The sequence below is a fragment of the Staurois parvus genome, unplaced genomic scaffold (assembly GCF_062004578.1).
Source record: "Staurois parvus isolate SC_StPar_1 unplaced genomic scaffold, SC_StPar_1.0 ptg000165l, whole genome shotgun sequence".
Lineage (NCBI taxonomy): Eukaryota > Metazoa > Chordata > Amphibia > Anura > Ranidae > Staurois > Staurois parvus.
This window is the reverse complement of record NW_028317961.1, coordinates 1,991,550-2,008,490: the sequence shown is the minus strand read 5'-3', so window position 1 is coordinate 2,008,490 and position 16,941 is coordinate 1,991,550. Positions and strand designations below refer to the sequence as shown.

General features: G+C 37.9%; 1 protein-coding gene across 6 annotated transcripts in view; it reads right to left on the bottom strand.

Annotated features, from left to right (window-relative positions):
- The window catches only part of LAMA2 (laminin subunit alpha 2), a 1,220,316-nt gene that overhangs the window by 806,714 nt on the left and 396,661 nt on the right, over positions 1–16,941 (bottom strand). For all 6 annotated transcript variants that reach the window (XM_089676131.1, XM_089676133.1, XM_089676134.1 and 3 more), the window contains exons 6-7: positions 10,159–10,248; positions 5,404–5,521 (exon numbers count right to left, since the gene is read on the bottom strand). In XM_089676131.1, coding sequence (XP_089532257.1) covers positions 5,404–5,521; positions 10,159–10,248 — 208 coding nt within the window. The remainder of the gene's footprint in view (positions 1–5,403; positions 5,522–10,158; positions 10,249–16,941) is intronic.

Sequence of the window (16,941 nt, the reverse complement as noted above, 5' to 3'; positions counted from 1 at the left end):
TCCATCTACACCTCCTCCCTTGGTCACTTGATAAACTCCCATGGCTTTAAGTACCATCTCTATGCTGATGACACACAAATCTATCTTTCCACTGCTCACCTCACCCCTTCAGTCTCCTCTCGTATTACTAACCTACTAAGTGACATATCAGCATGGATGTCACTCCACTTCCTCAAACTCAATCTTTCCAAAACTGAGCTCATACTATTCCCTCCAGCCCATGCCCCCTCCCCTGACTTCTCCATCAAGATCAATAATACAACCATCAGTCCCTGCCCTCATGCCAGGGTACTAGGTGTAATCCAGGACTCTCATCTGTTCTTTCAGCCCCAAATCCAATCGCTGTCTAAATCTTGTAGACTTCACCTCCGCAACATCTCCAAGATACGCCCTTTCTTAACCTCTGAAACTACTAAGCAACTTATTCACTCCCTGGTTATCTCTCACCTTGACTATTTTAACTCCCTCCTCATTGGCCTACCTCATCGCAGGCTTTCCCCTCTTCAGTCTATCATGAATGCTGTTGCCAGACTTATCCACCTTACTAACAGTTCCATATTTGCCACCCTTCTCTACCAATCTCTTCACTGGCTTCCCATTGCCCAATGGATACAATTCAGAACATTAACAATAACATATAAAGCCATTTATAACTCTGCCCCAAATGACATCACCAATCTTGTCTCCAAATATCACCCAAACTGTCCTCTCGGCTCCTCGCACGACCTCCTGCTCTCTAGCTCCCTTGTCTCCTCCTCCCATGCTCGTCTCCAACACTTCTCCAGAGCCTCCCCCATCCTCTGGAATTCTCTACCCCAATTTATCAGACTATCGCCTACTCTGATCACTTTTAGATGATCTCTGAAAACCTATCTCTTCAGGGAAGCCTATCCCGCCTTTAGCTAATAATGGAATCTTCTATTCTTCCTACTAGTCCATGCCCTACAGTTATTACCTTTTGTACCACTAGTCACTCCCTCTTAGATTGTAAGCTCCAAGGAGCAGGGCCCTCCTAACCCTCTTATATTGAACTGTATTGTTGCTGTATTGTCTCCCTTTATATTGTAAAGCGCTGAGCAAACTGTTGGCACTATATAAATCCTGTATAATAATAATAATAAAAAATCAAAAAAAAATTATGTGATTCCCTGCGGACAGCTGAATATAAAAAGAATTGCCGGCAGTGCCAGGCAATTAAATTTTTTTTAAAAAATGTTGTGGGGTCCCTCCTCCCATTTGTACCAAGCCCTTCAGGTCTGGTATGGATTTTGAGGGGAACCCTCATGCCAAATTTAAAAAAAAAATGTCTAAGGGGTCCCCCAAAATATATATTAGACCCTTATCTGAGCATGCAGCCCGGCAGGTCAGGGAAGGCGGGGGACCCCCCTTCTAAACCATACCAGGCCACATGCCATTAACATGGGGGGGTGCTTTGGGACAGGAAGGCTCCCCCAAAAGCACCTTGTCCCCATGTTAATGGGGACAAGGGCCTCTTCCCCACAACTGCGGCTGGTGGTTGTGGGGGTCTGCAGACGGGGGGCTTTACAGAATCTTGAAGCCCCCCTTAAATTTATCTATGTTTTTGGGTGGAGCATATTTGAGGCCTAAATTTAAAACTTCAGTTTCCTCTGTTGAAAACGTGGCATCACTCAAATTGAAAATACCCTTCATTAGATCTCTCTTTCCCTTTTTTTCTCCTCTGACTCCCTTTATTGTATTCTGTCTGTTTCAGATATTGTGGGGGTCCCCTTTGAGGTGCAAATTATCCTCCCTTGCCCCTTGGTCTCCTGTTGCCTCTCCACGGAGGGCCTCCATAACCGCTTTCTGAGGAAATATCAAACATTAGTCAAGGTTTCTCCCTAAACGTCCCCACGTTGTTTACAAACGACTACCCACACTGAGAGATAAAATAGTAAAAAGTGTACCTGATCCACCTATCAAAATGGTAACTTTTTTGGATCAAACAGGTTTTTTTAAATGTGGTAAATGCATGATATGCAGAACTTGTATTCAGGGCCATAAAAAGATCACCCGTTTCCAATCTAATAACACAGGAAGGAGATATGAAATTAAAAAAAATTATCACATGCAGTACCTCTTAGAGTGTAGTTGTGGATTGCAGTATGTGGGTAGGACTAGAGTCCTGGACACCCTGGCACATGCGCAGCCCTGCGGAGTGGCTCAGTCAGACTGCAGGACCTGACATTCATACATTTTCTCTGTGGAGCCACGGCTTTCCTTACGGCATGTACGGCTGCCATCCTTAGCCACTATATTGCATGTCATATATCAATCCTTGCCTATCATCATGGCACGTTTTGGACTAGCAACAGAAGTTTGACCCAGCAGTGGCTGATAATCTTTCCCTGCATTGGGAGGATCCTAACTTGCTAACACACAGGATTCAACTTCATTGACCTCAGCAACTATCTCTGCATGGGCTATAGGTCTGAGGATGATTATCAGCTGCTACAGGTTTGCCACAAGCTTTTCACTTTATTATACCTGTATTATTTGAGGACTTGTATTGAACTGGGTCTCTGTCTGATAATCTCCTGTGCTCCATTATTCAAGGCATTTATATATTATGCATACTACCGGCTCCACCAAACAATTATGCCATCTGCATGATACATGTTTACATGACAATCATTGACTGGCCAAAAGATCCCTGGGATATTGGGCATATTATGCCATATATTGCCATTTTTCTTGCCATCATCTAACCACTCTTGATATATTATAGAGATGTCTTCTACATAACTCTGCATTACAAGCCTTTTATCACGGCACTTTTGGGGCTGGCAACAGGAATCTGACCCAACAGTGGCTGATAGCTTTCCCTATATTGGGAGGATCTTCACCTGTTAACAAACAGGATTCAACTCCACTGACCTCAGCAACTATCCACGCATGGGCTACAGGTCGGTTGATGACTATTAGCTGTTACAGGTTTGATACAAGCTTTCCACTTCACCATATCTGCATTTTTTGTGGACTTCTACTGAACTGGGTCTTCACCTGACAACCCCTCGTGCTTCAAATATCCAAGGCATCTATATATTATGCATATTATGGGCTCCACCAAGCTATTATGCCATCTGTATGATACATGTCTACGTGATAATCATTGACTGTCTAAATGGCCTTTGGGAAATTGGGCATATTATGTCATATATTGCCATTTCCCTTCCATCATCAAACCACTCTTGCAATATTGAGGAGATGTTTTCTACATAATTTTGCACCACAAACCTAACTGCATATTTTTGATGAGAGAGCTGTAATACTTTCATACTTTACCTGATACCTGAGGAATGACCTTCAGCTCTTTACCCTGATACTAGGGATTATATCATTTATTTTTGATGGTTGCATCAAGGATCATGTTTATCTAGATTGATTATTAGCCACTTCTCGTGTATGTTTATATGGTTATGTGATTTATACATGAATCCTGTCCTTGGTACTCACCATACCTTCTTGAGCTATCTATATCATCACCTGCTTGTCATCTTCACTGTCTTGTTCAAATTTTGAGACTATACTATTCATCACAGGTCTACTATTCATCACATCTTTATGGGACTTTTTGCATGTCTAGTGTTGTCCAGGTTGATCTTGCCATTCTGCTTTTGACTTTCTTTCCCCCTGGGTGGTGGTGCGGTAATTTTTTGTATATTTTGGCTATTATGCCGTATATATCTTTGTGATATTTGTACTTTTTTTACTGCAAATTACATTATTTTTGTTTATTATTTGGTTTTCAAGGCTGCAGTTTGTCCTCATTTGAACCCCCTTTTTGGCCTCTGGGTCCTTTACCCTCTGGTCTTTTTTCTTTATTTTCCCATCTAGGACTAGGGTCACCCTGCCCTCTTGTGATGTCATCATGCGCTGTGCTTGGCCAAAGCATTACACCTGACCTGTCCTCATGTGCATTGCTTCGGCCAATCACAATGCACTGTCAGGGAACAGTGCATTGTGGGGTGCGGAGGGCGAACAGCACGCTGAACGCCCTTACCATTTATGTGTTCGCCAAACACACGAATGGTCGATGTTCGAGACGAATGTATGTTCAACTCGAACATCTAGTCCAACCCTAGTATGGAGGTGATCAGGGGCACTGTGACTGGTACAGTGGTTATTAGGGACACTGAGTGGGTGGTGGTAATTAGGCGCACTGACTGCTGACAGTATGTATAAAACACCATTAGCAGCTAGGATAAAAGAATGCAACAGCTAGGGCTGATCATGCAGCTGCAGTAATGAAAACAAGCCAATCAGCATGGAGAACAAACAAGGAGGCCGGCGGCATCTACAACTGCAAGGGGAGTAGCTAACTGTCAAAAGTACATGGTGATGTCTACCCATTTCTGGGGCTCTGCCCCTTTGTCAAAATGCAGCAGATGGAGACAGTAGCATAATAATGTTACTTGGGGGATGTATGGTCTGTCATGGACATAATGCATGCATGATCTGCTAATTTAATATATATATATATATATATATATACACATATTTACAGTGTGTATATGTATATATATATATATATATATATATATATATATATTATATATATACACACTCACACACACATGAATTCTAAGGTAATATAGTAACTACATAGAAAATTAATGCATGATTGTCTTTATATAGTGGCAGTTAACAGTTGTTAAAGGTACTCTTTAATATGGCGTATGGCTACACTTGGGCCCAAGATGAAGTACACTGGGAAAAATACACTACTGTTGCTCTGTTGTAAATGTGTATTCTTAATTACCATATACTTTATGTATTCATTGTTTTATGTCTATGGGTCTGTTCTGCCTGTGTGAAACACATTAGATACCATTGGAAATTGCTATCTGTGACTTTATTCACAGTACGATGTTAAGCTGTGTAAAATTAGAAAACAAAGCAAAAAAAGTCATATGGCACTTTGTGTATTTTAATCACAAAGGATGATTACGGCATCCTTGGGAGGATTGCCTTGAACTTCACTCAGTCAGTTAAAGCTGTGTTTTTTGTTGGTGTGAGAAGGACCGAAGTGAAAAAAAAGGGAACTAAGCAGTTAATGTATGTTTATTTTAAAATGGTTAATGCACATATGTTTCTCTTTTTGTGATATTAGAAGATTTCTTTTTCTGTAGGTATTGTCTGTGGAGCATATTCAAGATCTGTGTTGCTTCTTAATAGTAAAGGCTTGATGATGAATGCCTTGATTGTACTTGATGATACTATGGAGAAGTGAAGACTTTTCCATAGTAGTAAAAAATTAAAGTCCTTGAGGTTGGATTATAGAAAATGTTTTCTATGTTTGGGCATTGTGTGCTGAACTGCATTACATACAATACATACTAATCTATTAATCAAGTTGATACAAGGTTTTAATATTTTACTTACGTTCACATTCGTGTTTTGTGAGAAATGTTCCAGCTCGCCAAGGCTTTTGGTGGAAACCAGGACAACACCGGTCGCAGCTAGGTCCACAGGTATTGTGTTCACATTCACATGATGATTTCTAGATCAAGTGGCATAACAATAAAACAGTAACTTTTACTGGCCTTGGCATAAAATAAAATCTGTGTTTCTAAATATGGCTTGGCAAACTGGTGTACACAATTCTAGAACAAATACAAAGCAGACATAAAATCAAACATCAGATTTAAACAGCGCTGTTGTGTTGTAACAACATGGTCAGTGATTTAGCAACAGTTATGCTGCTCCTCACTATGCTTTGTAATATTCAGATCTCAAAGATTTTAATTGCCAGGAGAGATCAATATTGATGTACTGTATGTTTACTAAGGGATGCCATAAAGCCCTCTGAGCCACATGAATGTGTAAGGGTGTGAGTGTATATGGTGACGCAACTTATTTTAATCAGTGTATATACAGTATGTTGCAAGATTATTCACTCTTGACTGTTTCATCCAAAAAGAAGAGGTATTGAGCTTTTATTATTTAACCATTAGCCACCCGGCCAATGGCCGTTTGGCGGCTTGAAAAGCGCTGCAGCTTTCCAAGTGCACGCCATTTGGCGTGCTCCCGCACATGCGCGGTTTGCGCGGTTGCAGAGCGACGCAGCAGTGCAATCTGTCACCGCCCGTGCACCTCGGACACGGCCGATGACAGATCCGAGTACCGGCTCCCGTTGCCGGTACCATGTGACCTGCTGTGACCAATCACAGCAGGTCACATGACAGTTGTATACAATGGATGGCTTTATTCATGATGCCATCCATTGTATACTAGTGCCTAGCTGTGAATGGTCACAGCTAATCACATGCACATGTCATGTGATTAGCTGTGACCAAATCACAGCTAAGCACAAAAAAAAAAAAAAAAAAGCTGAATGAATCGATTTCATTCAGGTAAATGCTTGCTTATAGCAAAGTAATTCTTTGCTATAAGCAAATTGTGTAAAAAAAAAAAAAAAAAAAAAAATACTGATCACTTCCCCAAAGTAGTACAGTGTTACTATGGTAACATTGTACTATTTTGGTCATAGCAAAATATAAAACAAAATCTTAAAAAAAATAAAAGAAAATGTAATAAAAAATTAAATATAATAAAAAAATAAAAAAAATAATAAAAAAAAAAATATATTTTTTTTTCATACTGTCACCAGTCAGTGTCACTGTTCACCGCCATGCCAGTTATATGATGACGCTGTACTGCACTGGTGACAGTATGTAAAAAAAAAAATAGTGAAAATAATTTTTTTAATTTTTTCCTTTTTAGGAAAAATTATGACAAAAAAATACAACTTCAAAAACTCGTCATGCCTCTATGAAGTACGTCGGACTGTCTACTCTGCAAAAAGGGGTCATTTGGGGGATATCTGTACTGTTCTGACATTCTTGGACCTCAAGATATTAGATTGGCTGTCAGTACTTCAGGATTGATCAATATTCAGATCTATACCATAGTTTGTGAACTCTATAACTTTCCTACAAACTAAAAAATACATCCTAATTTGGGTTATTTTCACCAAAGACATGTAGCAGAATACATCTCGGCCTAAATTTATGAAGAACAATTATTTAATTGTAAACTTTTATAACAGAAACAAAGAAAAATGTGTTTTTTTTTCAAAATTTTTGGTCTTTTTTTGTTAATTTAGCAAAAAATAAAAACCCCAGCGGTGATTAAATACCACCAAAAGAAAGCTCTAGTTGTGTGAAGAAAATGATCAAATTTTAGTTTGGGTACAATGTTGTATGACCGCGCAATTGTCATTCAAAGTGTGAGAGCACTGAAACCTGAAAACTGGCCTGGGCAGGAAGGTGTAAAATTGCACGGTATTGAAACGGTTAAACAAAATGGTAGACATTTCTACATATACATACACTGGTAGCAATAAGGAGTAAAATGCCTATAAGGCGTTAATACATTTTGTTCAAACTTTGCAAAATTATTGATTTATGAAAATATAATTATTTGAAACTATTTGAATTACTGTATTTGATAAAAGTCAATAAAACAGATTTGATTTGCAGCATACACTCAATTGCTTTATTAGAAAATGAATTTAGATTTTCAAAAATTGTATTTTGGGCAGCTATTCTTTGGACAGTTCTTCAATCCTCTTCAATACTTTGAAGCTGTTTATCATTTAAGATGAATGAAAAATAACTTGGACACATCACTGAAAATGTATAATTGATTTTTGATTGTCCAGTACAGCTGTGCCCTCAAACAGATCAACCTTTCTCTGCAGTGTTTTGGTGTCAGATGTATACATGCATGTGGATACAAAGTAGTAATCCTGCCTTAAACCAATAATTGTTATTTTTTCTACAAGAGACTTATGTTGTGAGGACTGAATTTATTGAACATAAGGTCATTAATCTGTGCTATAAAATCACTCTAAAAATTTTGACCCAAGACACCCCAATAATTTGGTCTCAAACTCAACTGGTGGCTGATATGGACTTTTTCATGTTTTATTTTTTACTATTTCAGTTTAAGACATAATTCTATCAAATATTCAAATAATTTAAATATCAGCTATTAGAGTACTTGCAGTGTCAATGAAATTATTTAAATTCAACAGGCACCAAAACTGTTACTGACAGAATAATATTTATGTAATGTTATGCATGTGAAATCTTCTAGGCCAGAGCATTGACAGCAGATGTCACAGACAAATGAAGGAATGGATGTTAGGTGAGGAACCTGTTAGGTGCATAGATCACTGGACCTGGGCATAAAGTAGCTCCCCTTGGTTCTCCTTTAAGTCACCAATTTAGACTATTGTTGTTTCAGATAGTGTGGTGAGGGATGTTTAACCCTTCAACTGCGGGTAAATTAAAATTTCAGGAGCTATCATCACAGCAAGAGCTCAGTGTAATTTTCCAATGGGAACAAATGTTTGGATGAGAGCGATCTAAGTTGGAAATATATCTTAAATTGGGAAGATTTCCTTTAATTACCTCTTTCTTCTCCAGGAGAGAAAGTGGAGTGAAATTTCCCCAGTGAGACACATAATGCAAAATAAATAAATGGTAGAGGTTTTAACTATGCCTTACTCTATTTAAAACATAAAAAATACATTTAAATATGCATGAACAATGAATCCTAATCTTAAAATTCAGGGTGATGCTATATATTTTTAAATATTTTGAAACTTATTTTAATCTCAAGTAAGTTGTAAACTTCTGTAATAACAGAAAAAGCTAAATGATAACTGTAAAATTTAAAGTGTTAACTGTATGTCATCAACTAGAATTTTAATTAATATGAAAAATAACATTACAAAACACATATTATTGTAACCTTCTAATTAACATTTTACAGCATAATAAAGCTGTTAATTATACTTTAAACATCACTAGATGTGTTCAGGTGACTATTAAAGCTTAAAAAAGCTTACATAATTACACTCTCATTCCTATCTAAAAACTCGTGTATCCATGACTGCAATGTGAACAGTGTACCATATGTAAAAAGAAATAAACACACAATAAAAGGAAGAAACAAGTGACAGGTCAAAAAGTATTTAAATTTACTAAGCAAATTGAACACAAAGGACTTTCATGACTTTAAGTTGCTTATTATGAATTTGTGCAAAATTCCCTAATTGACTGAATGTACTTTATTAAAAGTACAAAATAATTTTACAAAGTAAGGGTCATTACATTCAAAGATAAACATTGTTTCTTTTAAACAAGTCATTAGCAACATTCACAAATTACATACTTTTTTTTCATCATGGCAAACAACAAAATGAAAATGTAACTAATCTAATTTTTTTTTTAACAGTATTACTACTTTACTTGTTACCTAACACTACCTACACTTACAAAAAGAGCCTAAAATGTGAAAAAAATACTTTCTCCTAACATTCTTTTACCTAGTGTTTCCATAATTTTGTCCAATACCTATACTGTACATGTGCAGTGATTCCTTCTGTTGCTACTTAGGTAGACTTTTAGTTGTTTACAGATGGGTAAGGAAAGACACTGGTTCTTGGAAAGATGTCTTTTTACAGGTGATGTTCCCAGTGTGGGATTGTGGCATTTATGGCTTCATCAATGCAGACCTCTCGTTTTGGGAGATACTTTTTATTAAACAAGGAGATTTGATTTTCAACTTGTAAAATTGTGATGTAAGTAGGGCTAAGTACTTTCTTCTGTAATGCAGAAGAAATAAGAATTAGAACAGTGTTTGGATTTAATGTATGTTGCTTTGAAATGTACTAATGTTTTTGTCTCATTTTATTTTTAAGAGAATCTATTTCAGTTGACTTCACTGGTAAACTGCAGGTCAAAACACCTAAGCATATGTGAATTTATTTCAGTGTCGTGCAATGTTACACATTGGTGGGAACAGACGTCTTGAAAAAAATAGATTTTCTTACGCCCACTCATTCATCTTAAGCTGAAAGTGTAGCAAATTGCATGACAACACATCCAATGGAAAGGAGCACCAAACATTCAGAATGAGGATCACAGGAAAAAGACAATATAATCACTTTAGTAAAAACAAAGTGCTGAAATTGGGTGGCAGGAAATTATTTGATAAGGTCAACCAAACCTTTATACCAATAAACTTAATAAAATATCATAATGGCCTTTGCACACTCAGACTTTATTTAAATTCATAAAATTCCATATTAATTAGAAGTAAAAACGTTAAGAAAAATATACTTACATTAGTTCTTGGATCCCATGGGCAAGCTCTTGCATGACCATAGCAGATGCACATACCACCCACAGAAATATCTTTTATGGAATAGAAATACTGGGAAGCAAAAACAAGATAAATGGTTAGTAAACATCATATGTTGCAGGATTATTACATTTAACATTAAAATTTTAGTTTAACTAACTGGAAATAAATATTGGAATGTGGTTTGTAGGCTACTAAACTAGAAGCTGTCCAGAGCTTTCAAACGTAGCACATGTATACATTCAACAACCATCTACAAACTAAAAGATTAATTTTAATAATGGAACATAGGGCTGTAGGAGATGTTCCTGTTGGTACTGGCATGGTCAATGAATTTATTTTTTCACCACCTACCCATAGCATCTTTCTCTAGCAGTCTGTTTGAAATGTACTAGTGTGGGCAGATACACTGCATGTAGCAATGAAATAAAGACACAGAAAAATGATATTGTATGAGGCTCTGAAAATTTACAAGTCGTTTATTTATTCCCTATCATTTTAGCATATGAAATATTATATTTTATCACTGAAAAATAGAATATAATTAAATAGACACAATTAAGAATAACCTCTTGCCACATTTAAGAAGTTATAATTACATTTTTCATGTAAAAAATGATCAGATTAACACTTTTAGGAAGTACTGTAAAATAAGTGCTATTTATGGTAAGAATCCTAGAAATGTTAGAAGTGAGAAGGCCAGGTATCCTCTCACATGAACAACATCAGGAAGAGCAGTGCAGGTACGTACTATCAAACGTTGTTGACTCAAGCCAAGCAGTATCAGTTAGTGTACTTATAGCATTGTTTCAGTCTCCCTTATACAATTATGGATGATCCATTCATATACAGTACAGCTAGATACAAGAAGACTTGTGGTGGTGAAAACTGCAGTGGACATACCCTTAACATGAGCCCTATGGTCTCATATGTAGCTATTGCCGTAATCCCTCCTTTAGCTTCCTTCTTTGGTAACACTTTTTTTATTACAAAAGTTTTATAAAAGTATAGAGCAGAAAATAAACAAAATATATTGAGACAGCCCTAATAAAATATAATCATGAGCAAGAGATTGGCATCCAACTAAGTTACAAGATTACACTGCACTGTATATAAAGACAGTGAATGAGGTTACTAAAGTATTTATGCATGATCAATACATAATGTACCATGTAACAAAGTTAAACCAGTAATAAATAAATAAATAAATAAATAAATAAACAAAACACCCAACCAAAAGAAAACAGTGCAGAGCAGACCTACAAAAGCCTTGAATATAAAGTGGGAGCCAAACCATGGCTAATCCCTCTAGTAGACATTCCAATAGTTCTATTTATTAGTAAAGAAAAACATATTTATCATGTAAGAAATACATTCCATAAGATGGATAGAGTCTATCCTAAACCCTTGCTTGGGACCAAGAGGTATCTGTGGACCACCAATTAAAGATGTTAACCCATAGGGCTACACTTAAAAAGGCATGTAATAATATTTCATATGGGGGAGGAACATTGGGTATAGGAGCAAAGAGCAATTGGAATAGTGGCGGAGACCGAGTTGGCCAGGAGCACTGGAGTAGCAAAAATTTAATCTAGGCGAGCATACAGATTGTGAGGATAGGAGTAAAATGTAAATTCTGTAGCACCCACATTGTGGGCATGCCAGGTATCAATCAGCTGTGATGACTGTAGATGTCTGACTAAGGTTTTGGGGAAGGCTTTAGCAGATACTGTACAGCAACTCTGTTTTTTTTCTAGACTGGGGTGAGCAGTGAAGTTTAAATTATTCAATCCCGCAATAACTTGAGGAGAATGATAACAATTCAGGGTCTCAATACCTTCTGAAAAATTGTAACCTGTGCCTCTGCATTAAATATGTAAGGGGTTTTCCCTGAAGCAAACCTTGAAGAATACTATATCTACTTTCCCTGTCTTTGAGCAAAAAAACATGGGTATGTTTATGAGCCTAAAGGTTGAGAGAAGGACAAGGAGAGGAATTTAAAACAGTAATCGCTGACTCTGCAAGAGGATGACAAGGCGGCCATCTTCTGGAGCAACCAATTGCAAAAAAAAGTGAATAAACATAAAGCAAAAGGTTAAAAAAGGTACTCCAAGATCCACACAAAGAGGCATATAGAAAGCATCCAGCACTAAGACGAAATATAAAATATAAAAGATATAAACAAAAAAGAGAAGTGAAAGAGCACCAGCAAGCTGGGGTCAGGAAACTTCTCAACTCCTGGAACCAATAACTGAAACACTAGGACAACTATGTCCTATTCTCTGTAATTTAAACAATATCCTGTGAGCAACAGCCCAAGGCTGACTGTGGGGTAAGAAACTGAGATACTTAAATACTGAGATCTCAGAAACCTACACAAACAAAATACAAAGAGGGGTAACATAAGGCAGCAACGGGTAGACATAGGCTGTTCCACTTTAAAGATTTTAGCACCAAGACATCTGTGCAGCAGAGAGGCATAGGATTGGGATCTTGCAAAGCCTTTAGAAGTGGAACGATGGAGGGTTCAGGCAGCAAGGTCTCTCAGTTCATGTTAGATCCACCTGTGATCTCTGAGAGTAGATGGCGCTTACTAGATTGGAGAAGAACGTGGGGTAGAAGCATCCCATGGGATGGTATCTGGATCCAAGAGGCCAAGTTTCACCAAAACCTCATGACACTCAGAAATCGTGGTCAGTGTGTATGTAGAACCATTGTGAGGGATCATCAATTTAAAGTTAAACCCAGAAGGACCAATTCTTCATCTTACACCATTTATCCAGAGTGGTTGGGGAGATGCCTGGGTAAAGCTACACCCTAACACCATTAAGCTCTAGGTGTTGAAGGTTTCTGGAGGCTTGCAATAGCTGTTCTTTAATGAGAAGTCCTTGAGGCAAAAAACTGTGTCTCTGGGAGGTTTCTCAAGAGGAAGTTTTGACTGAAAAGCTCGATGGATACATTCACAAGCAAAAGCTGAAAGTGGTTTATCTGGCAGCAAAGAGTGAAACGGCTTAGTAGCAGCTTGAAAGAGATCAGTAATGGACTCAGGGACCCCTCTAATTCGGAGGTTATTATTCCTGCTACGGTTCTTTAGGCCTCAATTTGTGCTTGCAATTGTTGGAAAGACTCAACTAGGGCCTCACACTCCTTTCTTAAATTATTATAGGCTAGGCTAAGCTCATTGTGTTTCATTTCCAGCCTGTGCTTCTGGCTCCCTAAGAGTGCCAGTTCTTGTGTCAGAGATTTGGCAGTTTTGCTCAGTTTGCTCTAAATTTTTAGCTTTCATACATGGTTTCCAGGCCTGAATTAAATACCTCTTTAGTCAGCATAGATGGGTATTTATGGTCAGCCAACAGGGAGCTAGGAGTCGGTAAATGAGCACAGCCTGGCGCATCCTGTGAGAGGATGTTGCCATCTTGATACATCTTGGCCTTCGCACTTGCGCGGCAGATATAAGCCATCAAAGACCTCTGCATGGGATGTTTGCAGGATTTCGTGCCCAAACGCATGTATGGAGTCTTCCCCCAGGGGTGTGCAAAGCTCAAAGTAGAAAGTGAAGCAAAATAGCCCAACTGTGTCTCAGAAAGGTGCAGAGTTGTTACAGAGAGCATCCATCAAGCATTGTGCCACGTATGTGCGCCATAACACATTTTTTATTGTGTTGAGAGCTGAAGTTTGGATTGATTTGATATAAAATGGAAATTTTGTAAGACATCCTACTAATGGCTGTGAAAAAAGAGATGTTCGAAACAGTAATACATTCTTGATTCATGCTCACTAATACTGAAAATATAATACTACTCTATGCCCAAATTCAGGCCCCAGAAGGTATACATTCAAAGAAAATGGTCAATGAAGCCATGAACTATGATTGGATGATTGATTGATTGATAGATAATAGCACAAGCAACAACAGGTATCAGCTCGTGCCTGGACACATTTAGTGGTTTAGAGCACTTAATCATTATGTGCTGTATAGCACAAAATACATCAAGGCACAAGCAGATGCCCAATTCAAATTAAAAAGTAAAACTTTCCCCTACATATTTTTTCTATCCTCATGTTCTGGCTATGGCAAGACTCGTCAGAGGGGAACAAGCAGAGTCTGGTGGAGAACAATGTGCATGTGCTTGGACCTGATGTTGTGAACACATCCATGTTACAATATTGTTTCTTGAGTAAAGAAAAAAAAATGTGGTAGATATTTTGCTTTTCGTCTTTTGAATTTGGCTAGTCGAGGAAAGAAGGGCACCACTTAGTCAGCACCTGCAATCCTTAAAGATGTGCCTGGAGTGATATCTTGTATCATTCCTGACACTAGCTGATACCTTTAGCTATTTTAGATACAGTATATAATCAATACATTTATTGATCACAGTACACAGCTTCACAGACCTTTTCTTTGAGTATATATCGTCATGGGCTTACATTTTGAGAATTAATATTATTCCTCTTTGAGTGTATTGGCCAAATACATTTAGAAAGTATGAGATGCAGTATTCATTGAAAATCTAAACACTGCAGAAAACTAAATATACTGCAAATAAATTCCCTGCTGCTTCCATTTTTTATAATGAATCTGTCACAAAAAAGAGTCTGCTATGGCTGAATTCAACTTCTAACTGGCTTGCTATGCTGACCCTCTTACTTCAGTACTTGTATAGAGTAAGTGGCACAAAATTTATTAAATGCAGAGGTTCAGCATAACAGCCCAGCAACTTGCATTTCCAGAAGCAGGTCCCCAAATGACAGCCTTGTATTTGCCTCATGACAGATTTACTTTAAGTGTATATCTGCTCTAAGACCTCTATCTACTTAAAAACAGAAGCATTCATATGCATTCATAGAATAAAAGATGGATGAGAGATACTAGCAAACATACCATGGAGAAGAAGATAAATTGAGACAACCCTGTTAAGTTTGGGCTTTGGAAGGTTGAATGCAGTATCAATAAATTCCATCAGTAATGTGGATCACTGATTCAGGTCCTGCAGACTGATTTATTACCATTTATTCTGCCTGCCCTTTATTTGCTCCTCATTCACATCAAACAGAACAGTGATAAATACTCAAACCTTACACAAAGACAGAAGTGTAATCTCCAAGCTAAATGCCCAATGCAACATCAAACAAATCAGCAGAAGCTAGTTGCACAGTGATAAATTGTTATACAGGACTGCTATACCCTGTGATATTCTTTCATAGTCAGAGAAAGGCTGCTGTACAAGCATGCTGTGGAAAACATCTACCATTTTTTGCAATAAAAAAATGCCTTAGAATCTCAGCATGGATAAATCTGAGCACAGCTCTGAATTTTTCTGTTATCATAGTTACAGTTCAGTATGCATGCATTTACTTCTCTTTCTTTCTTGCCATCCAGTCAACATAACACTTACAAATGTAAAACAGTAGAGAATGATATTTACTACACAAAGCATCAGAATCCATCTCCCAGGAAATAGTGTCATCCATCCAGAGTCCAAGAAAGATGGATAAGATACTCAAAATGAATACGTAAGTCTCGTGTGAAAGGAAGGACTCCTAATATCTTTCAAAACAAAAAAGAATTGAAAGTTTCCTGTTTTACTTTAATGAGAGTATAGGACCTTAGATATTATTTACTCTCACCCCTCTCTGGGACCTGCTGTCAAAATCACAGCCCAAAAAACAATTTTTAAGAAAAATCCATTTACAGGGATTACTGAATTTTAGATTTCTTTAACAGATTGTTATATTTAATGCAACATTCTTTACACTTTTTACATTTTGCCACTTGTTGCTGTAGATCAGTGGTTTGTTTTGAAATGCAATCATGATTTTAGCTGAAGCAATGCCCTATACATTTTCTTAACGAAGACTATTCCTTTTGAACTTCTAATAAACCCAAAGTAAGCACACCCAGATAGAAGTCTTTATGTTTAGCTAATTTAGGCCCCTTTCACATGGGCAATCCATTCAGGTTTGCCTGTCAGTCATTCAGGGGGATCTGATCTCATGGTTTGTGTATTCCTATGGACCAGCGGGTGTAAACGGCCTTGTGTCATTATTGATAGATCAATAGGAGCATAGCTGAAATGTAGTGATTACCCTGCTCCATAACAAATAAAAAACCCACTGCTGAAGTGGTTAGACAGAATTTCAAACTATTCATAGGAGTTACCTTATGCTGTATAAGTAATATACTATGATATTTTATGATGCAACACCCATCAAATGATCACTCATTTGATGTGGTGGATCGATGTTTGTTGTAAGAAGACTGATTACACAAGTTACATAATAAAATCAGGGAATTAGCTCTTAGCACTGTATCTGCATTCCCTCGCATCACCCTACTTTTCTTACTACATACCATAATTGCACCTACTTGCTCTCATCACTCCTGAACTCTGTTCTCTCAACAAAAATCACACCTGTACCCCTCTTCTTTCAACATCCACTGGGCTAGCGCCCCTCCTCTCAATACCCACTACACCTGCCTCCCACTGCCTGTAACCACGGGTGTATTTACCACAAGGCAAACAAGGCATTTGCCTAGGACAGCATTTTTCGGGGGGGGGGGGGGCAGCACTGCCCCTTGGAAAAAGGGATGAAAGAAGGGACACACGCAGCATGGGGACCTGGTGGGTTCCAAGAGATGCTGTGGGTTTCATGACGGTGTATACACAGCCCGACTCTTGTTCCTGGGGATGTCCAGATCTGTGAAGGTGAGTGTCTTTCTCTCTCTTGCCATGGGGAGTGGTGGCTGGTTTATGGGGGGCAGTG